The 26,297-nt window shown below is 37.7% G+C and overlaps 1 protein-coding gene across 1 annotated transcript in view; it reads right to left on the bottom strand.

Annotated features, from left to right (window-relative positions):
• The window catches only part of GABRA3 (gamma-aminobutyric acid type A receptor subunit alpha3), a 369,246-nt gene that overhangs the window by 72,232 nt on the left and 270,717 nt on the right, over window positions 1-26,297 (bottom strand). The window contains exon 8 of the mRNA XM_081809297.1: window positions 2,731-2,813. Coding sequence (XP_081665423.1) covers window positions 2,731-2,813 — 83 coding nt within the window. The remainder of the gene's footprint in view (window positions 1-2,730; window positions 2,814-26,297) is intronic.

Here is a 26,297-nt window from a genome sequence, read left to right as displayed (position 1 = left end):
TCTCTGATTCTATTTTCATGGATTCTGAGTTGTTTTTCCCTGGCCTCCTCTTTTCCCTTTTTATCTATTATATTGTCTTCCAGGTCACTTATTCATTCTTCTGCCTCACTTAGCCTAGCTGTTAGATTATCTAGATTGGATTGGATCTCATTGATAGCATTTTTAAGTTCTGCCAATTCAGCTTTCATTTCTGCCCTTAGAGACTCTATGTTGCCATTAATTGATTTCTCCATTCTAGCTATTGTCTTCCCAATTGCTAGCCTGAATTCCATCTCCAACATCTTGGTTCTATCTGCATCCATTTGTAAATCTGCAGTATAAGTCATAATCTCTGGGTCTTTTCTATTTTGGGGGTTCCTCCTCCTAGTCATTCTGTTGAGGGGTGGTTGAGGGAATGTATAGAGTCAAAATTATTGACCAGAATCCATGCAAGATGTACCTGTTTTCTAGGGACCTTAGGGTTGCTGGCCTCTTGTTTTTCCAGCCTGTCTTCTGGGGGAGGGGCCTGCTGCGCTGTTACTCAGGCAACCCTGTTTGGGCAGAGTTGCCCTGCCCCCCTGTGGCAGGGGATGGGCTCAGCGGGAATCAGTCTGGGGGGCTTTTGTTCTCTGGCAGCTTACCCTGGTGGCTTTCTGTGTCTCTTCCATGAGTCAGAGCAGAAGAGACCATTTCCAACCCTCTGCCTCAGAGCAGAGAGACCACAGTCTGTTCTTCAGTGAGCTCTCCAGGCCACACTGTCTCCGTTTCTGTCCATGCTGCTATAAACTGCAGTGTCCTGGGTTGTGTGTCCCTCCACAGCGCTCCCAGTCCTGCCTCCAGGTCAGGGCACTTCTCTGCCCTTTGTGCTTCTAAAATCGCCCGCCTCTCCCAGTTCACGCGCTGGACCCCGCTGCTCTGGGTTTCTGCCCGGGGGGTGCCCTAAAGTCCTTTCCCCACTGCTACCGGTCTGCGAGTCTGTGCCCCATCCCCAGCTAGCGAGGCTTTCACTCACCAGTGGTGTAGGATCCCTAAGGCCAGGCACCCTCCCGCTGCCATTTATCCTCTGATATCTGCCCGTAGAATCACTGCTCCCTGCTTTGTACCTTGAAACCAACTGCCTGTGATATTCTGTTTGTAGAGATCCAGATCTTCTTACATCTCAGGCTGATTTCGTGGGTGCTCAGAGTGGTCTGGTAGATATCCAGCTCAATTCCGGGGACCAGTTGAAATAGGGTCCCCTACTCCTCTGCCATCTTTCCTCTCTCCCCAGATAATGTAATCATTTTGTTCCAAATTTTCCAACCACTCCTCATTTTCTCTCAGTAAAATTCAAAGCCCTTTAATATCCTACAAGACTATAGATGACCTGGCCTCTTCTTTGATCTCATCCTTTCCTAGTGCTTTCTCCTTTACTGTATCCAGCCATTCTGGACACTTTAATCTTCCTTGGAAAAGCCAGACACATTTCTGACTTAGCTTCTTATCCCTGGATGTTCCCTCTACTTGGAGCACAGTTTCCTCTAATATCTGTATTGTTAATGCTTTTACCTCCTTAAAATTTCTGCTCAATTGTCACTTTTTCGAAGAGACCTATGCTGATTACCCTATTTTAAATTTCAATTGCAACACCTATCTTCCACCTAGACAGGACTGATTCCCCTTACTCTGTAGTACTTTTATGTTTTCCCATGATGATTTTCACTTTATAACATACTTTATACTTTACTTTTTAATCTGTTGTTTATTTTATTTTCCACCATCACGCTCTCCTCTATAATATAAGCTCCACAAAGACATGGTCTCTGTTTTATTCATGGATGTATTTCAAACTCCTTCAATAGAGCCTGGCATATAAGAGACAATTTATAAGTATTTGACAATGATTGAAAAAATATGTCACATGTAATTATTTGGATCTTTTCAAATGCACTACTTGAAAATATAGAGCTAAATTTAATCTAGACACAATCAACACAGACCTTGATATATTGCTCAGATGACTCCCTATATGAAACTTACTCTAAAATTCTTAGAGTTAAAAACTCACTCAAATTCTATTCAATTTTGATTTTTCGAATTTATTTGAAAATGGGCTATGTATCTACTCATTTCTCTTTCAGATTTACAGTTACTGGTAAAGGCAATACTCTGTAAAAATAACAAAATCTCCAGAGTCTCTTTCTATCTACCATTTACTGTAGAGAATTAGATAGAACTATATGAGATGCAAATAGAATAGGCATTTCAAAAATAAAAACACATTCTCTTTTGGGGATCTTGTCCTTTGGAAGCTGCTACTATACTCCATATTAGCTCTGTCTTTTTATTCATTCATTCATTCTCAAGTTTTTATTTCAATTCCAGTTAGTTAACATACAGTGTAACATTAGTTTCAGGTGTTACAATACAGTGATTCATCACTTACATATAACACCCAGTGTTCATCACAGTATATTAGCGCTTACTTGCTATATCTTCTGGACAATTTAGGAAACAGATGTTATTCTTTCAATCTAATGATAGAAATGAGTCTGAAATGGTGAGATAATGTTTTCTTTCTAGAAAGAAATCTATTAAAAGCTAAGTCTCGTCCTTCTGATCACTTAGTATTATTCAACCCCACTCCCCTTCCCCACTCCCATACCACCCTGAATTCAAGGCTTCAGCTTTAGAAACTACTAGGGGGCAGAACAGGAAATACTGTTTCTTTTGGAAGAAGATCAGGTAAACAGAAAGTGAGAAAATACGTACAGCTTCCAAACTTCAGTGGGCAGGCATGCACATCCATAGGAAAATCTTCCAAATGCATGGGGCACTCAGCATGAATTGTTAACCTAAAAGAAAGGAGAACAGAAAATGAGATTAAGCTAAAATGAATGGTGGTAAACACAGCTGAATGTCCATTCACCAGCGATGGGGTGCCCCTAAGAATAATGGGATTTTGTTTATACTGAGATTGAAGTCTTTATGAACACAAGGGATGAATTAAATGAATTAGAGAGCCTCTCAAAGCAGCATTCAGATTTTTAGATCAGATTTGAATTCCACCTTACCACCTTTAGAAAAACAAATATAATTATTTGCCTTAGCTGAGCTCCCTCACCCAGCCCTCCTCCTCAAAGAAGGCTGAAAACACCAGGTCCTGACTCATTCACTCCTGATAGCAGTTTAATTATTTATTAAATAATTCTCAGCAGGCTATCAAGTGAGTTAACCAATTTAAAGACTGCACTGGAAAGGAGAGATGAATATCTTTACCTTGATAATGAACAGGTACAAAAGATGGCTCTGCTGTTCACAGCAACTGTTATAGCTTTGTTGAAGGAGATGACTCTTGGAGAACACATATACATACACACACACACACACACACACACACACAACTGGCCAGGAAAAAAAATACAAAGGTAATGGAGGACATCAAAAACCTCGGAGGTTAAGTCTAGAGAGCTCATGCTTTCTTTATAGGAACAACATGTAGGAGAGACTGCATGGACTCCTCAATGAAAATCTGAATGGGGTATGATTTGTCATGCCCACATATTCATTTTCCTGCATTAGTCTGCTTAAATAATCTATTCTAAGATTTCCCCTATGATTTCTTTAAAGAATTTTGAGCCTCAACCTCCCTTGGCCTAGATAGTAACCTCCTATGTAGAAATGGGACCTACACAGCAGAAATTCAGAGTTCTTTGGAGCCTAGCTCTGATGAGTTATTTCTAGCTAATCAGTATATCTCCTGGTTATACTAGATTCAATCTATGCCATCCTCTTGGAGTTCTAGGGGGCCAACTGGCCAGCATCTCCAATCCTAGTTAATTGTTAAACCTGGTGAATGTGTAACACTTCACAAATGATCAGAGGAGCAATACTAGATATTGCGCAAAGCAGGCTGATTAAAACAAGCATGCTCAGGTGTGTATTAGCAAGAACTCTAGACTAAATGGCAGAAACCAAGTGTATGCTCTTCAACAAATATGTATCCATCTTATTTTTAGTTCTCCCATCTAAACAGTAAGAGGAACTAGATGGCAAGTGTCCTTGCAGATCTAACTAATCCCTTCAATATTTATAAAATTTTCCATGTTGTCTAGGACAAAAGCTTAATTCTCAAGTTAGCCTGCAATATCCCAAAAATCCACCTTTTATTTTTAAGGCATAAAGGGGATTTCATAATTCAAAGAATTTGACACACAAAAAATGTATTTCACTGATAAACCTGTTCCTCGTGTTGGATACTTAAAAGATTCCATGAAGGTTTAATAAAGAAAACTGTGTTCCTTCTTTCCACTTATATTAGTATTTCCAAGATACTGCCTTTTATGAGTAATGCCAAGGGGAAATTACTTTATGTCTACCCAGCAGTCCTGGGGACATGGCAAATAAGACCACAATAAATAGATTATCAAAGCAAGATGCAAAGGGCACTGATTTCTGATTAAGAGTGGAACTGATTTATATAACTTTTCTCTCTTCCTTCCCATATACTTCTTGCCCATCCTACCTAGCCACAGAGTAGAGAGGAGAAAGCAGATGTTGGTGAGGGCAGGGTACTTCACAAGCCAGATTATGCTGTGCTTTCATTCGTTCTTAAACACATCCTACTGCTCTCTGACATCCCATGTCATACTGTCTTCCCTTCTTCCTTTCTTCTTTCTCTTTACCTTGCTTCAAATTTCAAGATCCCTTCAAGCTTTTCTATAGCATAAAGCAGCCTGACTATACCCAGGCTAATATCCTCATCACTACAATCTATGTCATAAACATATCCGTCCCCTCCAAAACTTTCCTTCCACCCTCTTATTATTATTGTTGTTATTGTTTTGTGTGACAAGAACACTTAACATAAGATCTGCCCACTGAGCAAATTTTTAAGTATACCATTGAATATTGTTAATTGAGAAAAGGACCTGAATAGACATTACTCCAAAGAAGGCATACAAATGGACACAGGTATATTAAAAGGTGCTCAACGTCACTAATCATCAGGGAAATACAAATGAAAATCACAATGAGATATTACCTCTTACCTGTTAGATAGGCTATTATCAAAAAGACAAGAGATAACAAGTGTTGATGAGGATGTGGAGAAAAGACAATCTTGTGCACTGTTGGTAGGAATGTAAATTGGTGCAGTAACTCTGGAAAACAGTATAGAGGTTCTTCAAAAAATTAAAAATAGAATTACCATAGGAGCCAGCAATCCTACTTTTGGGAATATATGTCCAAAGTTACTGAAATCAGGATTTCAAAAAGATATCTGCACTCCAAAATTCATTGTAGCATTATCCACAATAGCCAAGACATGGAAGCAATCTAAGTATCCATCAATAGGTGGATAAGAAAATGTATATACATACAATGGAATATTATTCAGCCTTAACAAAAGAAAGAAATCCTGCCATTTTCAACCACATTGATGAACCTATAGGACACTGTGCTAAGTGAAATAAACCAGACAGAGAAAGACAAATACTATATAGGATCTCCCTTATATGTGGGATCTAAAATAGTCAAACTCATAGAAGCAGAGAGTAGAATGGTGGTTGCCAGGGGCTGGTGGGGAGGGAATGGGGAGATATTAGTGAAAAGTACTAAGTTTCAGTTTTGCAAGATGAATAAGTCCTAGAGATCTATTGTACAGCAAATGATCCTTAGTGGGCTTTTCAAGAAAGGTCAGAAACCCCTCAAAATGTGACATTCAGATCATAGGGACTCAATTCCACTCCATGGTTTGGCCTGCTTTGATCTTTATGCAAAAACGAGACAGGAAGTTAAGAGGCAATCCAGGAAATTCTTTTCTTTGGGGGTAAAAGATACAGATAGAAAGGAAGCCTTTTTTTAGCCCTGCATGTGTGCATACATGTGTGCACAAGCACACACACCCTCCCCTCCATTACTGCTCTCATTTCACTGTGTTTTGCAGCATCCTGGCTCCCTTGTCACCCTACCATTTGCTGCGCAAAAGCTGGTTTCTATTCCACCATAGTAAAAAGTTAGTTTTATTACTACTATGGCCCCCTAACTAGCCTCTGCTGTCACCCTTTCCCCTTATAGTATATTCTCTACACAAGAGCCTTCTAATGCTTCCTCATCTTTTTGTAAAATATTTTATTTATTTGACAGAGAGAGAGAGCACACAAGCAGGTGGAGCAGCAGGCAGAGGGAGAAGGAGAAGCAGGCTCTCCACTGAGCAGAGAGCCCAATGTGGGGCTCAATCTCAGGACCCTGGGATCATGACCTGAGCTGAAGGCAGATGCTTAACCGGCTGAGCCACCCAGGTGCCCCTAATGCTTCTTCATCTTATACAGACTAAAGCCAAAATCCTTTCCATGGCTAATAGGGTCTTGTATGACCTTGTCATCTGTTCCTCTCTGGCTTATCTCCTACAATGCCCTCCCTTCTCCACTTTGTTCCAGCCACACTGGCTTCCTTGCTGCTCTTTCAACATGCCAGGCTCTCTTACAGCATGGCCTTTGCACTTGTTATGCCCTCATACCTCTTTCAAGTCTTTGCTTAATTACTGTCTTCTAAATGAGGCCCACCCTGACCTCCACTCAGCTTACTATCTACCTTAGGTTAGTAAACCTTACCATCCTCTTTCTTTTACCATAGCACATAACATATAACATGCCATACATTTATTTTTTCTATTTATCATTTTTTTTCTCCTTACTATAAGGCTATGGGTCTTTGCCTTGTTTTCTCTTTGATGTGTGCCAGGAGCTTAGCACATTACCTAGCACATTGTAGGTGTTCAATACATATCCACTGAATGAATGAGTTAATGAATGAGTTTTCTTTCCTAAAAGCATGTATTTCTATGGGGATCTTGCAGAGAAGAGGTGTAGGCTGGGCAGACAGGGTTTAGGTATTTTTAGGGTTCCAGGCAAAAGCATCTTAATATGATTCCTTAATATGATTCCTTAATAATATCTCAACTTATTCTCTTCAGTGGGCATATAGCCTCTTTCGTGGAATTTCAGAGCAGAAAGAGCCTAATAAAAACATCCAGTTTTATCCCCTCAGATGTTTTATATATGATGAAACAGAAGGGAAGGAAATTGTCCATATCACCCAACAAATCTGGTCCAGAACTGACTAAAAGTTTCCTGATTCTTTGGTGTAGTCCTCAAATATTTTTTGATCACCATCTATGTGCCAGCTAATATTCTAAGCAATGTAAGTATATTAGTAAACATACCAAGAGTGCTGACCTCTTAGAGCTTACATTTGAGTAAAGGGAAGACAAAAAAATTAAAAAGATCAATCAATCAATCTCTCAATCATATAGTATAGTAAAAGGTAATATGCCGCAGGAAGAAAAATAATATGTGAATAGAAAGTATTGGGGAAGGATTGCAATTTTTAATAGGGTGTTCAGGGAATACCTCCCTGAGTAGGTGACATTTAAGCAGTAACCTGAAGGAAATGAGAGTGAGCCTTATAGACACTTGGAGGAAGAACATTCAAAGTAGAGGGAGTAACAAAGTAGAGGGAGTAAGCTTGAGGTAGAAGTTAGTCCAGTGTATTCAAGGAAAAGCAGCTAGGCCACTGTGGCTACAGTGGAGAGATGAAGAGAAAAGATTAATAGAAGACGAATTTAAAAAGGAAACTATGGGAAATGGACTAGATAGTACAAGACCCTCCGAGGATATTTTGGTTTTCACCTTAAATGAAATGTGGAGGTATTGCACAATTTTGAGTAGAATGGTGATTTGATCTAACATTTTAGGATTATTCTGACAGCTGTGTGAAGGATAACTTGAAGGGCAACAGCAGGAAGATGAAATTCAGCACCAATTTATGATCCAAAACTCTCAAAAAAACTAGAAATAGAAGGGAATTTTCTCAACTAATAAGTAACATTTATGAAAAATCTACATCTAGACCATACTTTATGATAAAAGACTATTTTCTCCTATGATCAGGAACAAGATAAGGATGTCCACTCTCTGCAACTAAAGTATTCTGAAATTACATATTGGTGATGGCTGCACAACCCTGTAAATATACCAGAAAACATTTACTTTTACACTTTAAAAGGGTGAATTATAGGACATGTGGATCATATTTAAGTAAAGCTGTTTAAAAATTTAGGCAAGCTATGGGGTACCTAGGTGGCTCAATTGGTTAAGCATCTGTCTTTGGCTCAGGTCATGATCTCAGGGTTCTGGGATCGAGCCCCACACTGAGCCCTGCACCTATCCCCGAGTCTGCTCCCTCCCACTGCTCATGCGTGTGCTCTCTCTCTCTCAAATAAATAAATAAATAAAATCTTTAAAAAAATTTAGGCAAGCTAAAAAAGTTAAAGACATAAAAAAATGGAAAGTAAAAAAACCAAAACTTTCTTTAATTGCAAATAACAGGTTTTAGATATTCCATGTTTATAGAAGTCCTAACATCATTAAGATTCTCTCCAAATTGATCAATAGATTCAACACATTTCTTATCAAAATCTCAGAAGCTTTTTTTTTATAAAAATAGCAAGCTGATCCTAAAAGTTATATAGGAATACAAAGGATCTAGAATAGGCAATACATATTTAAAAAGAAAAAAAAAACTGTACTTTCACTTCCCAATTTCAAAACATACCAATAAGCTACAGTAATCAATACGGCATGGGTTTGTTCTAAAGCTAGGCAATATAGATCAAAGGAAAAGAATATAAAGTCCAGAGATAACTTCCACATATATGGTCAATTGACTTTGACTAAGGTTCAAGGCAATTCAGTGCAGAAAAAAATAGTATTTTCAATAAATGGTGCTGGGAAAATATCTACATGCAAAAAAAAAGAACATATATCAGAAACAAAAATCAACTCCAATGGAACATAGGTCAAATTTTAAGAGCTAAAAGTTCTAAAAAAATTATAGGACAAAATCTTTGTAACCTGGAGTCAGGCAAAGATTTCTTAGACTGCCAAAAGTATGAGCTATAAAAAAATAAAAAGTATGATAAAATGGACTTCAACAAAATTTAAACATTTTGCTCTTCAAAAGACACCATAAGAAAATAAAAAGACAGCCATAAAGTGGGTAAATACATTTGTGAATTGTATGTTGATAAAGAATCTATATTAAAAACATAAATAATTCTTACAACTCAAAAATGAGAAAAACAGCCCAATTTGAAAATGAGCAAGATATTTAAATATACATTTAATAAAAATATATATATACATTTAAAAAATTATGCAATACTTCCACATTTAATAAAAAATATTCTGTCAACTAATAAGGACATAAAAAGATACTCAACATCATCAGCCATTAGGGAAGTACAAATTAAAATCACAGTGAGATACTGCTACATGTGTATTAGCATGGCTAAAATAAAGAAGACTGACAATATCAAGTGTTTACAAGAATTTGGAGAAAATGGAACCTCATAAATCACTGGTGGAAATGTATAATGCTAAAGCACAATTTGGAAAACATTATGTCAGTTTCTTAAAAAGTTAAATATATACTTCCTATAAAATCCTGTGGTTCCACTCTACTTCTCTGTTATCTAAGAGAAATGAAAACAGATGTCCACAGAAAGACCTGTTCATAACAGAATTATTTATGATAGCCAAAAGGTGGAAACAACCTAAATGTCCATCAAATAATGAATGAATGAAATGTGGTATATTCACACAATAGGATATTAGTCATCAATGAAAAGGAATAAGGACAACAACATGGGGGCACTTGGGTGGCTCAGTTGGTTGAGCGACTGAATCTTGACTTCCATTCAGATCATGATCTCAGGCTCAAGATCGAGCCCAGCATCAGACTCTGCACTGGGTGGGAGCCTGCTTAAAATCCTCTCTGTCCCTCCCTCTCTGCCCCTCCTCCTGCTCACACACTCCCACTCACTCTCTCTCTCTAAAAAATTTTAAATAAATAAGGACAACAACATGGATGAATCTCAAGTGCATTATGCTAAGTGAAAGTAGCCAGACACAAACGGTCACATACTGTATGTTTCCATTCACAGTAATTGTCTAGGAAAGGCAAATCTATAGAGACAGGAAGTAGATTAGTGGCTGCCTGAGGCTGGGGTTGAGAATGGATGGTGACTACAAATTTTTGGAGAATTTCTTTTAGAGGTGATAGAAATATTCTAAATCTAGATTATGGTTATAGTTGCACAACTCTAAATTTACTAAAAATCATTGAATTGTACACTTAACACATAAATTTTATCATATGTAAATAATATTTCAAAAAGAGCTCTTATAAAATTAAAAAAGCAAGAGAGGCATTATAGCATAACCATTAAGAGCATGGATTCCAAAGATAAACTATAAGATTTACAACCCAACCCTACTGCATATAGCAGCTATATGCAAGTTATTTCAGTTCTCTGTGCTTGTTAGCTTATATTTTACAAATGCTGATTAAAGCTCTAAAACTGGATAGTATTATGAAGGAAGACAAGAAGTCTAAGAGCTAAGATTCAGGGTACAATAATTGGATTAATGTCTTTTACAATGAATCCTAACACCAGTGATTCTCAGTATCTCATCTATTTCCTATAGTATGCACTACCCATGAATAATATAAATTTTACCACCAGCAGAAGGTATGTATCAGAATCTCAAAGTGGGAAGGAGGCATGAAGTAAGGAGGTAAACAACAGGCTGAATATGGTGGTTTGAAAATGTTTACTCCAATGATAAGCTATGTCATCTCATTAAGAATCCCTGCTATTGACTTAAAGCCACTGAGTAAATAGTTTCTCTTCTACTCCTTAGGAATTGAGACAAATTTGTGACTTGGTTATTTGGTGCCTTATCTCATCCCCACTGGAAATATCTAAGTACATACCCAAAATGAATACACATATCAGAGACTATTCTTATTACACTATTTGATTATTTTTCTATTATATCATTGACACAAAAGCCAGTGTTTATATTTACTATATAGTGCTTTGCATTTTTATGATTTTTTGGTACATATTTGTCTCCTAAACTAGATTGAATACCACATGTAAGTCACTTGCTTTTATTTTATTTTTTTAAGATTTATTTATTTATTTATTTGACAGAGAGAGATACAGTGAGAGAGGGAACACAAGCAGGGGGAGTGGGAGAGGGAGAAGCAGGCCTCCCGCAGAGCGGGGAGCCCAATGCGGAGCTTGATCCCAGGACCCTGGGGTCATGACCTGAGCCGAAGGCAGACGCTTAATGACTGAGCCACTCAGGTGCCCCGTAAGTCACTTGCTTTTAGATGGGAATGTACCCAATGCAGTAATCCAACAAGAAAAAAATTCCAACTCAGATGCTATTGCATCCATGTTCTCAGTGCCCATTTGCCTTTGGCCCGAGAAAGCGATCCTCCTGGAAAATGAGTCTTTGGTCCTCATATCTTAATAATACTTCTCACTTTACTAAGCCACATGCCCATTTCTTTATCCTTCTACTACTGCAATGTCTAGAACACATTCCTTATCTAGAACACTGTGGAGGTATACACATAACATTTGTACACCTCAAAATATATACTCAAAGAGTTTTAAAAATTATAAAATGAATATGAATCAAAATGAATCACCTAGTTATTAATTGCTCCACAGGAAAACATCACATTATTTCTAGAGTTTTGCATATAGAATACCAATTTGTTTTAAAGTAGAGGCATAACATAGGAAAAAATTCTAAAGAAGTTTCTGAACTTACTGAAGTTCTAAAGGCTAAAGATCTAAATTTTATTAATTATATGCACTAATTGTTCAGTGAGATGGTCAACACATTAAGAGTAATAAAGGAAGAAGCATAAATTTAGTAGGGCACAGGGTCTCTGGAGTTCAGTATGAGCCTTACTGTAGGCAATATGTCACCTAGGCATTTTAGAAATGGAACAATCTGCTCTGAATTCTGAGAAATGTTCTTTATAAAAAACAAAAGGTAGAAAACACTACTTCAGAAGTGGTTGAAGTGGTAGGCAGGCTCTTTCTATGACCATATAGTAAAGGGCAGGATGTGAGATTTATGATGAAAAAGAAAAGAGAGTAAATCATTACTAGCCATTATCAGTAGAGGATGAGCCATTTCAAATATATAACCACCAAACACCCAAACCAAGCAGCACATTAGTCATAAGAATCCCAGTTGTCTGCAGGCTTACCATTAAATCCTCTAGCTATAGGCAAAAGGCTTTAGTACACTGGAAGGCCCTTGGGCTTCCTAATTGGAAGACCATCGTGTTACCACTGCATTTAGCCTTTTAGTGAGCACATAAAAGTTTTAACAATTCCCTCAGATGTGTAGCTCCAGCCTCATTTTCCGACATTCACACTTTTCCCCTTTCCAGCCATCAGCGGATATGAGTGATTTCACACACAAAGCTCTCATGTTTCTGTCTTTGCACACATTGTTTTTTTTCTGCCTGAAATGTCATTTCCCTTGATATGTGTGACAAATTTCTTTCAAGTCTTTGCTCAAATACTACCTCTTCCATGATGTTTTGTACATGTGCTGTGGGCATAGTAAGTTCTCCAGCTCACAGAAATCCCAGAGCACCTTGGACAAATACCTTAGTTCGTAGCACTGTTGAAATAACTTTCTAGGCCCAAGATGGAGCAATAAACTGAAACTTAGATAACTTCTGTGTTCCTGTAAATATTCTACTTGACCAGAAACACAGTATATCCAGTCAGCCAATCCCCAAACACCAAGCCAACTCTGGACCTTTTCATCCCAAACAAGGTTGACTATGTGGCCCTGGCCAATCAGATATTTTCTGTTTTTCTCTTCCTAGTTCTTTATTTTTTGTCCTACAAAAACTTTCTGTCTTCTGCCCCATTTTTCAGTTTTGCAAAAGGAGACTGTCCACTTCATGAAGTGAAATAAAGTTTGTTAGTATTAACTAAATTGTTTTCTTTAATCATTTTTAACAGCACAGAAGATTGTCAGTATCTGTTTATGTGTCTGTCTTCTGAACAGAACTGTAACTTTAGAGAAGGGTCTCTATTTATCATTGTAATTCTATCTCTACAATGGTGGTTGGCCCATAGGAGATAGGCAATAAATGTTTCTTGACTTACTAAATATTTCTGCAATATAGAGCAGTTATTTTCAGTCCTGTTTCCCCAGAAGAAGAGACTGGGGCCCAGAGAGGGGAAATGCCTTGTCCATGGTTACATGCTCATATTGGCCAGGGTTGGGACTCTTACCCAGAGCTCCTAATTCCTACTCTAAAGTTCATTTCACTACAACATACAGTCTCCACTCTGTCTAGGAGTAGCATCTAAAATAGCTTCATTCTTTGGAATTAGAGGGACTCTTCTGGTGATCTGTAAATCCTCTTCCCCCTTGTGTTAGAATGAGCTTTTTAAATAGACTCAATCTGTCTGGAGATCAGCTTCTTGCCTTTAAAAAATAAAAGCAATTCTTATTATTACAAGGCCCTGATTTCCTCTTGCAGCTGACCACTTGTGAATACATTTTTTCTTTCCTCTTTCCAATTCAGTGCCAGTTCCCCTGTAAAGCCCTCCCATATCTGGACCCATGCCTCTAAGTCATAATGAAACCGGTACTCTTTAGTTTACAGCACTTCATTGTTGGCTTTTTGTGAAAATTCCATTATGCCTCATAGTACAGTGAATGATGTGTCCTATCTTTCCTGTCAGGATATGAGCTCATGGAAGGTAGGAATTGATATCACCACACAGAGTACACAGTATAATTTGTGATTGACTAAGGACTTGTAGTATTACTTGCATCTCACCTTACTGTAAGCTTTCTCAGAGCCCAAAATGAGCCACTCTACATCTTCTATGTCCTTACCCCTGTTCATTAGAGTGAGGCTCACTAAAGTATGGTTCTGTGAGTCAGAGTCAGTTTCTAGCTTAATGAAAGAGGAACTACAGTTGGAATCCCCTAGAGCAAAAGCCATTTCGAAAAAGGACTGTGTGAAGCAAAGCTATCAGTGCTTGGTTGATCTGATTACATTAAATCCTATAGAGCTAACTTAACAATGTGGCCCAAATGCCTTCCCTGCTTTCTGGCCATTTCAGAGGCAATCTCTATTATAAAGATTCATGTGCAAGTTATTTGCATCTAAAGTAGGAAGAGACTAGCTTTACTGTTAACATTTTCACAATTTGTCTTTGAAATAATTTGTCTTTGGAAATCCCAAGTACATAAACAAAACTGACCCATTCATATAATCAAAGAATAAAGGAAGGCATGAATGTCTGAATATGACAGGAAGATTCTTTTAATTGCTTCAAAAAATGCCACTTTCTTCTCAGTGATGCTAAATGAAAAGTTAGTTCTTGTTTTCTTTAATTTTCAGCTAAATGTAGGATACTATCAATGTGTAGCTTAACACAAAAAGACACCTTGTGCAATGTATTCAATTTTATAAAATCCCATTGAATCAAAGTTCTGAGTTTCAGACCTGAATTTCCAGTTGCAGCTTGTCATATCCACCTCAGACTCATTATGTTTAAACTTTATATCCCTTACATTCCTCTTTTGTTGTTGTTGTTTTTTAATTTTATTTTATTATGTTAGTCACCATACATCATTAGTTTTTGATGTAGTGTTCCATGATTCATTGTTTGCGTATAATACCCAGTGCTCCATGCAATACGTACCCTCCTTAATACCCATCATCAGGCTAACCCACCCCCCCCCAATTCCCCCCAAAACCCTCAGTTTGTTTCTCAGAGTCCATAGTCTCTCACGGTTGGTCCTCCCCTCCGATTTCCCCCCTTCATTTTTTCCTTCCTACTATCTTATTTTTTTAACATATAATGTATTGTTTCAGAGGTACAGGACTGTGATTCCTCAGTCTTACACAATTCACAGCACTCATCATAGTACATACCCTCTCCAATGTCCATCGCCCAGCCACCCTATCCCTCCCATCCCCCACCACTCCAGCAACCCTCAGTTTGTTTCCTGAGATTAAGAGTCTCTTATGGTTTGTCTCCTCTGATTTCATCTTGTTTCATTTTTTCCTCCCTTCCCCTATGCTCCTCTATCTTGTTTCTTAAATTCCTCACATCAGTGAGATCATATGATACTTGTATTTCTCTGATTGACTTATTTCACTTAGCATAATATCCCCCCACCCCCATCCCCTCTAGAATGATAGGGATTGCTTTAAATGTGTAGATTGCTCTAGGTAGCATAGACATTTGCACAATATTTGTTCTTCCAATCCATGAGCATATAATGTTTTTCCATTTCTTTGTGTCTTCCTCAATTTCTTTCATGAGTACTCTATAGTTTTCTGAGTACAGATTCTTTGCCTCTTTGGTTAGATTTATTCCTAGGTATCTTATGGTTTTGGGTGCAATTGTAAGTGGGATCGACTCCTTAATTTCTCTTTCTTCTGTCTTGTTGGTGTATAGAAATGCCACTGATTACTGTGGACTGATTTTATATCGTGCCACTTTACTGAATTCCTGTATGAGTTCTAGCAGTTTTGGGGTGGACTCTATTGGGTTTTCCACATAAAGCATCATATCATCTGCAAAGAGTGAGAGTTTGACTTCTTCTTTGCTGATTCAGATGCCTTTTATTTCTTTTTGTTGTCTGATTGCTGAGGCTAGGACTTCTAATATTATATTGAATAGCAGTGGTGATAGTAGACATCCCTGCCATGTTCCTGACCTTAGGGGTAAAGCTCTCGAGTTTTTCCCCATTGAGAATAATATTCGCTGTGGGTTTTTCATAGATGGCTTTTATGATATTGAGGTATATATTACAATCCTTTCTTAGAGAAAGTGGTGGGATGGAGTAGAGAAAAAACTGTTTGCTTTAACCTAAGAGTGACTTCAGTTTCTGTACCTACCTTCTTAATCACAATACTGCATGCATTGTGTAATGCATAATCACTGCCATGAGAAATGAGATAAATACATGTGAGGCACCTAGCACATCACCTGGTATATAGAAAGTCTTAAATAAGTGTAAGTTCTCTAAACACACTTTGCTCTCTACAAAATATCTGTTGCTTCTTCTACATTGCTTTTAAAAAAATAGTAACACCACAATCTTCTTGGTATCCAGGGAGAATATGTAAGGGACAATCTCAATATACCCTCTTCCTCATTACCCCATATCTGTTGGACACCAAGTTCTTTTGAAAGCCTCTCCTTTCTTCTCCACTCTTACTTTTTGCTGCCTTTGCTTTATCCCTGAACAGTCTTCTCTGGACTACAAAATGGTCAACTAACTGGTATCCCTGCTTCTAAACGATTCTCCAGAGTGCAACCTGACATTTTAATTAAAAAAAACCAAAAACCAAAAAACAACCTTTGGAATTGGCAGAGAACTGTCAGCTGTTCACCAAATCCATTTCTTTTCCCAGCCTCCCTTGCAGTTAGGCATGTCCATGTGACCTCATTCTAGTCAAAGAAATATCAGTAGAAATAAGTACGCCACTCAAGACCCAGACTTTAAACACCTCCCAAATATAATCCTCCATGCTCTTTCCTCTTCTACTCACTTGATACAGAGAAGCAAAGTGGTCTTGGAAACCATGTATTGAATATGGCAGAGACACCAGATGAAAGGAGCTTGGGTCCCTGAAATACCACTAAGGAATGAACCACCTGCTTTGAAATTTAAGGAGCAAGAAATACATTTCCATCAAGTTTGAACTGTTATACATTTTTGAGTTCAGCAAACTGTAACACAAATGATCTGAGCATGCTACTTCCTTTTTAAAAAAACCAATAATGCTTCCCAATAAGTACAGAATGAATGTATTCTGTATCACTTCCAGATTATTATCCTTCATCTGTTATGCAGAAACCCTTCCAAATAGGCATGCTATTTGGCTATATTTACCATTACCCCACCTTATCACTGCCATTTTCAAAAAGCTTATTTACTCCTCCACATTCCAATACCACCAATGCTATATGTTGTATATCCACCTCCTTCTTCAAACTTATTTAGGGGAAAAAGCAGTAGTTTGAGACAGACCTGCATTTTCCTAATAAATACATTATTGGGCAAGTCATTTTAATTTTTAATTTTTATTTAATTATTTAAATTTTTATTTAAATTCAATTTAATTAACATATACTGTATTAATAGTTTCAGGGGTAGAATTCAGTGATTCATTAGTTGCATACAAAACCCAGTGTTTATAACATCAAGTGCCCTCCTTAATGCCCATCACCCAGTTACCCCATCCCCCCACCCACCTCCCCTCCAGCAACCCTCAGCTTGTTTCCTATAGTTAAGAGTCTCTAGTTTGCCTCCCTGTTTTCCTTTTACATTATTTCCCATTCCCTTATGTTCATCTATTTTGTTTCTTAAATTCCACATATGAGTGAGATCATGTGATAATTGTCTTTCTCTGATTGACTTATTTCACTTAGCATAATACCCTCTAGTTCCATCAACGTCACTGCAAATGGCAAGATTTCATTCTTTTTGATGGCTGAGTAATATTCCATTGTGTGGGTGTGTGTACCACTTTTTCTTTATCCATTCATCTGTTGACAGACATCTGAGCTCTTTCCATATTTTGGCTATTGTGGACATTGCTGCTATAAACATTGGGGTGCATATGCCCCTTCAAATCACTATGTTTGTATCCTTTGGATAAATACCTAATAGTGCAATTGCTGGGTCACAGGGTAGCTCTATTTTGAACTTCTTGAGCAACCTCCATACTGTTTCCCAGAGTGGCTGCACCAGTTTGCATTCCCACCAACAGTGTAAAAGGGTTTCTCCTTCTCTGCATGCTTGCCAACACCTGTTGTTTCCTGAGTTGTTAATTTTAGCCATTCTGACAAGTGTAAGGTAGTATCTCATTATGGTTTGGATTTGTATTTCCCTGATGCCAAGTGATACTGAGCATTTTTTCATGTGTCTGTTGGCCATTTGTACATCTTCTTTGGAAAATATCTGTTCATTTCTTCTGCCCATTTCTTGACTGGATTATTTGTTTTTTGGGTGTTGAGTTTGATAAGTTCTTTGTAGATTTTGGATACTAGTCTTTTATCTGATAAGACATTTGCAAATATCTTTTCCCATTCCATAGGTTGACTTTTGGTTTTGTTGACTGTTTCCTTTGATGTGCAAAAGCTTTTTATCCTCATGAAGTCCCAATTTTGCTTTTGTTTCTCTTGCCTTTGGTGATGTTTCTAGGAAGAAGTTGCTATGGCCACAGTCAAAGAAGTTGCTGCCTGCCTTCTCCTCTAGGATTTTGATGGATTCCTGTCTCACATTTAGGTTTTTCATCCATTTGAGTTTATTTTTATGTCAGGTATAAGAAAGTGGTCCAGTTTCATTCTTAGACATGTGGCTGTCCAATTTTTCCAACACCATTTGTTGAAAAGACTGTCCTTTTCCATGGGATATTCATTCCTGCTTTGTCAAAGATTAGTTGGCCATAGAGTTGAGGGTCCATTTCTGGGTTCTCCATTCTGTTCCATTGATCTATGTGTCCTTTTTTGTGCCAGTACCATAGTGTCTTGATGATTACAGCACTGTAATAGCGCTTGAAGTCCAGAATTGTAATGCCTCCAGCTTTGATTTTCTTTTTCAACATTCCTTGGGCTATTCAAGGTCTTTTCTGGTTCTCTACAAATGTTAGGATTGTTTCAGCTCTGTGAAAAATGTTGATGGTATTTTGATAGGAAATGCATTGAATATGTAGATTGCTTTGTGTAGCATAGACATTTTAACAATATTTGTTGTTGCAATCCATGAGTTTGGAATGTTTTTCCATTTCTTTTTGTCTTCCTCAATTTCTTTCATGAGTGTTCTATAGTTTTCAGAGTACAAAACCTCTTTGGTTAGGTTTATTCCTAGGTATATTACAGTTTTTGGTGCAATGGTAAATGGGATCAATTCCTTGATTTTTCTTTCTTCTGCTTCATTGTTAGTGTATAGGAATGCAAGTTACTTCTGTGCATTGATTTTATATCTTGCAACTTTGCTGATTTCCTGTATCAGTTTTAGGAATTTTTTTGGTTTCTACATAAAGTATCCTTTCATCTGCAAAGAGTGAGGGATTGACTTCTTCTTGGTCAATTTGGATGCTTTTTATTTCTGATTGCTGAGGCTAGGACTTCCAGTATTACGTTGAACAACAGTGGTGAGAGTGGACATCCCTGTCATGTTCCTAACCTTAGGATAAAAGCTCTTAGTTTTTCCCCATTGAGGATGGTAATTGCTGTGGGTCTTTCATATATGGCTTTTATGATGTTGAAGTATGTTCCCTCTATCCCTATATGGTGGAGGATTTTTATCAAGAAGGGATGTATTTTTCAGAAAAAGAAAATGCTTTTTCTTCATCTATTGAGAGGCTCATCTGGTTCTTGTCCTTTCTTTTATTAATGTGGTGTATCACATTGATTGATTTGCAGATGTGAACCACCCTTGCAGCCCAGGAATAAATCCCACTTGGTCCTGGTGAATAATCCTTTTAACGTACTCTTGGATCCTGTTAGCTAGTATCTTGGTGGGAATTTTTGCACCCATGTTCATCAGGGATATTGATCTGTAATTCTCCTTTTGGGTGGGTTCTTTGGTTTTGGGATCAAGGTAATGCTGGCCTCATAGAATGAGTTGGAAGTTTTCCTTCTTTCTATTTTCTGGAACAGTTTCAGAAGAATAGTTATTAATTCTTCTTTAAATCTTTGGTAGAATTCCCCTGGGTAGCCATTTGGCCCTGGACTTTTGTTTGTTGGGAGATTTTTGATTACTGCTTCAATTTATTTGCTGGTTATGGGTCTGTTCAGCTTTTCTATTTCTTCCTGTTTCAGTTTTGGTAGTTTATATGTTTCTAGGAATGCATCCATTTCTTCCAGATTGCCTAATTTGTTGGCATATAATTCCTCATTCTCTTATAATTGTATTTCTTTGGTGTTGGTTGTAATCTCTCCTCTTTCATTCATGACTTTATTAATTTGGGTCCTTTTTCTTTTCTTTTAGTCTGGTTAGGTGTTTATCAGTCTTATTAATTCTTTCAAAGAACCAGCTCCTAGTTTTGTTGATCTATTCCACTGTTTTTTTTTTTTTATTTCTATATCATTGATTTCTATTTAAATCTTTATTTCTCTTCTCCATCTGGGTTTAGGCTTTATTTGCTGTTTTTTTTTTTTCCCCCAGCTCCTTTAGGTGTAAGTTTAAGTTGTGTATTTGAGACTTTTCTTGTTTCTTGAGGAAGGCCTGTACTGCTATATACGTCCCTCTTAGGACTGCCTTTGCTGTATCCCAAAGGTTCTGAACTGTCATATTTTCATTTTCATTTGCTTCCATGTATTTTTTAATTCTTCTTTAATTTCCTGGTTGACCCATTCATTCTTTAGTAGGATATTCTTTAACCTCCATGTATTTGTGGTTTTTCCAAATTTTTTTTGTGGTTGACTTCAAGTTTTATAGCATTGTGGTCTGAAAATATGCATAGTATGAACTCAATCTTCTTGTACCAGTTGAGACCTGATTTGTGACCCAGTATGTAATATATTCTGGAAAATGTTCCATGTGCACTTGAGAAGAATGTGTATTCTGCTGCTTTAGGATGAAATGCTCTGAGTATATCTTTTAAGTACATCAGGTCCAGTGTCTCAAAGCCCTTGTTTACTTGTTGATCTTCTGCTTAGGTGATCAATCCATTGCTGTGAGTGGGGTGTTAAAGTCCTCTATTATTATTGTATTATAATCAATGAGTTTCTTTAATTTTGTTATTAATTGATTCATATATTTGGCTGCTCCCAAGTTAGGGGCATAAATATTTGCAATTGTTAGATCTTCTTGTTGGGTAGACCCTTTTATTATGATATCATGTCCTTCTTCATCTCTTATTACAGTCTTTGGTTTAAAGTCCAGTTTGTCTTATATAAAGATGGCTGCTCCAGCTTTCTTTATTTTTAAAGATTTTATTTATTTATTCGCAAGAGAGAGAGTGTGTGAGAGAGAGCACAAGTAGTTTAGGGTGGCGCAGAGAGAGAGGAGAAACAGATTCCCCACTGACCAGGGACCCTGATGTGGAGCTCGATCCCAGGACTCTGAGATCATGACCTGAGCCAAAGGCAGATGCTTAACTGACTGAGCCACACCGGCACTCCTCCAGCTGTCTTTTGATATCCATTAGCATGATAAATGATTCTTCACTCCCTCAATTTCAATCTGGAGGTGTCTTTGGGTCTAAAATGAGTCTCTTGGCAGCAGCATATTGATCAGTCTTTGTTGTTGTTATTGTTGCTTTTTAATCCAATCTGAAACCCTATCTCTTTTGTTTGGAGCATTTAGTCCACTTACATTCAGAGTAATTATTGAAAGATACAAAGTTAGTGCCATCGTATTACCTGTAAATTCGTTGTTCTTGTAGATTGTCTCTGTTCCTTTCTGGTCTTTGTTACTTTTGGTCTGTCTCTCTGCTCAAAGGATCCCCTTTAATATTTCTTGCAGGGCTGGTTTATTGATCACAAATTTCTTTAATTTTTGTTTGTCCTGGAAACTCTTTATCTCTCCATATGCCTTGCTAGATAAAGTATTATTAGCTGCATATTTTTCCCATTTAGCACTTTGAATATATCATGCTAGTCCTTTCTGGCCTGCCAGGTCCATATGGACACGTCTGCTGCCAGCCTCATGTGTCTACCCTTCTAGATTAAGAACCTCTTATTCCAAGCTACTTTCAGGATTTTCTCTTTATCTTTGAAATTTGCAAGCTTCAATATTGTATGTCAAGGTGTTGACCTATTTTTGTTGATTTTGCTGGGGGTTCTCTGTGCATCCTGGACTTGAATGCTTGTTTCCTTCCCCAGATTAGAGAAGTTCTCAGCTATAATTTGTTTAATAAACATTGAGTCCCTTTCTCCTGCTCCTCATCTTCTGGAATTCCTATAATATGGATATTATTTCACTTTTTGGAATAACTGAGTTCTCTGTCTCCCTTCATGATCTAATAGTTTTCTTTTCCTCTTCTTTTCAGCTTTCTTATTTTCCATCATTTTATCTTCTAGATCACTGATTCGCTCTTCTGCTTTGTTCATCCACATTTTTATGGCCTTCACTTGGGACTGCATCTTGGTAATAGCATTTTTAATTTCAGCCTGACTAGATTTTAGTTCTTTTATTTCTATAGTAAAGGATTCTCTAGTGTCTTCCATGCTTTTTTCAAGCCCAGCTAGTATCTTATATAATTGTTGTTTTAAATTCTATCTCAGACATCTTACCTATATACATAATGATTAAATCCCTGGCAGTGAGTACTACCTTCTGTTCTTTTCTTGTGGTGAATTTCTCCATCTTATCATTTTGTCCAGAAAAGAAAAGAAGAAAGAGAAAAAACAACAAGGACAACAGAAAAAACAAAAAGAACAAAGCAAAACAAAACACTAGATCCTGGGTGTGTTTTGGTCTGCTTGTTAAAAGAAACTAGATCCCAAAACAAGAAAGAAAGAAAAACTTATATATATAAATAAAATACGATGAAAGGAAACAAATATATATATATATATATATATATATAAAATATGTAAAAATTAAAATTAAAAAGGAATTGAAAAAACAGGAAAATAAGTGAATAAATACTAAAAGACTAAGGAATAAAAATGCAAAGAATGTTATGTACTGTTTTCCTCAAGAGCTGAAGTTTTGCAGTCCTCTATGATCAGTAAACTTGGTGCCAGCCAGTTGTTTGTCCTGGTCTTCTGTGGGAGGGGCCTGTTGTACTGATTCTCAGGTGGATTTGCCCTATTGCAAATGTGCCTCCCTTGCACAGCAGCAGGGCTCAGTGTAAGTGGCTCCAGATTCCACTATGTGGCGCTGTTTTGTTCCCTGAAGGCTTTCAGCACTGATGGGTGGGATGAATATGGTGGCACCCCACTCTCCAGCACCTGGAGATGAAAGTTCATGCCCTCACTCTTCAGTGAGCCCTCACAGAAAAGCCATCAATCACTCTTGTCTCCCCAGTTTCCACTAGAACTCTGTGTTTACTGGGCCTGTTACTAAGTGTTTTTATATCAGGCACATGCCTGAGTTTCAAAGCTCCAAATTTTATGGACTTGTAGCATGGACCGACTCTGTTCCTTCCCGGGGGGTGGGTATTGCCATGCTTTTGCCTTTTGCTGGAACCCACCCAGTAAATCAGTCACACAACTGTGAAGCATTTCAGTTTATGGCAACACAGAACAGAAAGCTGGCACTTGTACTTGCTGTTTTCAGCCAGCTTCCATGCTTCTATTCCTGGGAACAGTGTAACACTTAGATGCCACCCATTCTTCTTGTGACTCCAGGGATCATGAGACCATGCTGTCACACCTGGGATTCTGCCCCGCTTTACCACCTGAGCACCTTTAAGCCAGGAACCTTCCCCCCCATCCGCAGCAGACTTCTAAAAGTTCTGATTTTGTGCTCCACTGCTTATGATACTCTGTGATAGCCTTCTTAAGCAGGTTCCCTCCCCTCTGCAGGACCTCAGCTATATCACCTGATTCAACCCTCCATACCTCCTAATTTCCAAAAGGTGGTCACTTTTCTAATTGTAGACTTGCAGCATTTCTTTTTTCAGATCTCCAATCGATTTCTCAGGTGTTCAGAATGATTTGATAACTATTTAGCTGTATTTGAGGGATGAGACAAACTTAGGGTCCCCCTACTCCTCCACCATCTTAATTCCTCTCCCAATTTTTTAGGTTTGTTTGTTTGTTTATTTTAGAGAGAGAGAGAAAGAGAGCACAAATGTCAGGGGCAGAGAGAGGGAGAGACAATTTCAAGTGGACTCCACAGTGAGCACAGAGCCTGACATGGGGCTTGATCTCAGGACTCTGAGATCACAAGAGTTGGATGCTTAACCAATTGTACCACCCAGACACCCCTCCCATTTTTAATTTTTAAGTTTCACTTTCTGGATCAGTCCAATAGGGATAATAATGCCTATACTGAATAGTTTTTGTGAAGATTAGAGATATTTTACATAAAGTGTCTGGCACATAGGTGTCTAACACAAAGTAATTGTTATTATTGTTAGAGTATTATAGCTCATATATATAGCTCATCTTCATCCTTGCCTTCTTCCAATCTACCTTCCACATTGTTGCCAGAGCAATCTGTCTAAAATGCAAATCTGTGCCATTCCTCTGCAATAAATTCTTTAATGGATCCCTATCATTTTTATGCCAATGTAGCTCATAAGAATCCCTCTCCACCCTAGGTCACTTCTCTGCACTTTATGGTCCAGCCATACTGGATTTCCTTTCATTTCTTTGATGTATCATTACTACCTCCCTCACCTCATTCCCCTGGACTTCATACCTGCTGTACTCTCTCTCTCTCTGGTACATTTTCTCCCTATCTTTTAGTCTAATTTATCTCTACACATCTTTTAAGTCTCAGTTTAAAAGTTATTTCCTCTGGAGCATCTGGGTGGCTCAATCAGTTAAGCATCCAACTCTTGATTTTGGTTCAGGTCATGATCTCAGGGTCATGAGACTGAGCCCCACATCCGGCTCCATGCTGAGTGTGGAGACTGCTTAAGATTCTCTCTCTCCCTCTCCCTCTGCACCACCCCCCAACTCACACACTCTCTCTCTAAAAAAAGTGATTTCCTCTGAAATTCACTGTGGATATTCCCCACAGACTCACTTCATTATCCCTGTTATATGATTCCACAGCATTCTGTACTTCCCTGACCTTAGCACTTATTCTGTGTTACCATTATTGTTTGTTTTCCCCACTAGAATGTAAGTTATGTGAGGGCAGAGACCACATTTATTTTTACCCACCATTTTATTCCTAGAGCCTAGAACACTGTTTGGATCTGATTAAGCCCTCTAGAAATATTTTTGGAAGAATAAATAAATGAAAGCTCTACCAAGAGACATGAATTTTCTGATTCATGATGTCAATTCATGAATACCTATCTTTGTGCATGCTATTTCCTCTGCCTGGAATACCCTCCTATACCTCATCTCATCCCTCATCTGTTTAATAGTTACCTATACCTCCTTCAAGAGTCAAGATATAGGATTAATTGGCTCCTTTTTACAACCTTCCTTGATGCCTCCACATAATTTTGGATATTCCTTACCTTGTGATTCCATCACATTTTGTATCCCCCTCAGTTTAAGGGCTTTTATATTATTGTGCATCTATCTGTGCACAATGTCTGCTTTAACTTATAGACTGTAAGGTCACTAAAAGCATGAGCTGTGTCTTGTTTATCTCTGTAGCTCAGCATACATCCCCAAACCTTAAACATAATAAGCCCTCATAAACGTGTTGAATGAATGATTCATGTCAATGGGATAAAATCTAGTTAAATTCAATGAGTATTTATCCCTTCTACTCAAATAATCAGTGAACTTACTTTTACTGCATTATATATTATGCACATTTATATACAATAGGTATAAAGAACAATACAATGAATATATTTACCCATATCTTCATCAATAAATGTCATTAATAGAAATGAAGTTTCTATATATCTATGTCTGGAGAAAATGGAAAATACTTTCTAAACATATATATCATCCTGATCTGGGCTCTGTTTATCTCTGTACTGTTTTAATTTTAGTATGTGTGGTACTGAAGCAAGCAGTAGGTAATGAGCTTTGGCCTGAATTTTTATGGTTGTCCTGAGGTCCCAAGATGAGATTTCATTCTAAACTACCCTAGTTACATAGCTATGCAATCCTTGGTCAGATTTTTCTAAGAAGGTGACCTTCTGTAGTTTTCCATGGAATCCAGATAAGATTTCCAAGGGTCAAAATAATAATGTTGTAGAATAACACTTCCTGAAAAATTCTAAGTATTCTTTTAGACCTTACCTAATTCATACTTTTCATGTGTCTGCAAGACAGGGAGCAGCTACATTATTATCAGAATGAGAAAGTAGATAATTTGTGTCTTGCAAAAGGTCACTAGATGAATAAATTGTGGGGCCATGAATAGAGCCAAACTTTAATATTTTCAATTTTGAACCTAGGTCTCCCTCCAGACCCACCCTCCTGGGTCCAAAGTGAATCTTCTACTATGTAAGGGAACCAATGGCTTTATCATGCTTCCAAACTTCTATGCTTCCTTTATTCTGTACTTCAAAATAAACACAAACACAAGGGCATTCCACATAGTTTCCTATTTTATCAAACTCCACTTTCTTGTCCAATTAAGACTAGAACAAAGGACTCAATGGTCATCATCTTCCTATTCATCTAACTTTATTTTCAGGTGACTAATCCTTTGGTCCGCTTCATCTTCTGTACTCCTCAATCTTCATATTTCATCATTTTTTCCTTTTCATATTTTAACATTCCCATCCTCCCCTCTCCTTTCTTCTCTCTTTTCTACCCCTCCTCCAAAACTCAAAACTATCATAGATCCTTTTTATTATTT

The sequence above is a fragment of the Leptonychotes weddellii genome, chromosome X (genome assembly GCF_054177405.1).
Source record: "Leptonychotes weddellii isolate Sample4059 chromosome X, ASM5417740v2, whole genome shotgun sequence".
NCBI classification, from domain to species: Eukaryota; Metazoa; Chordata; class Mammalia; order Carnivora; family Phocidae; genus Leptonychotes; species Leptonychotes weddellii.
This window is presented reverse-complemented; position numbering and strand designations above follow the sequence as displayed.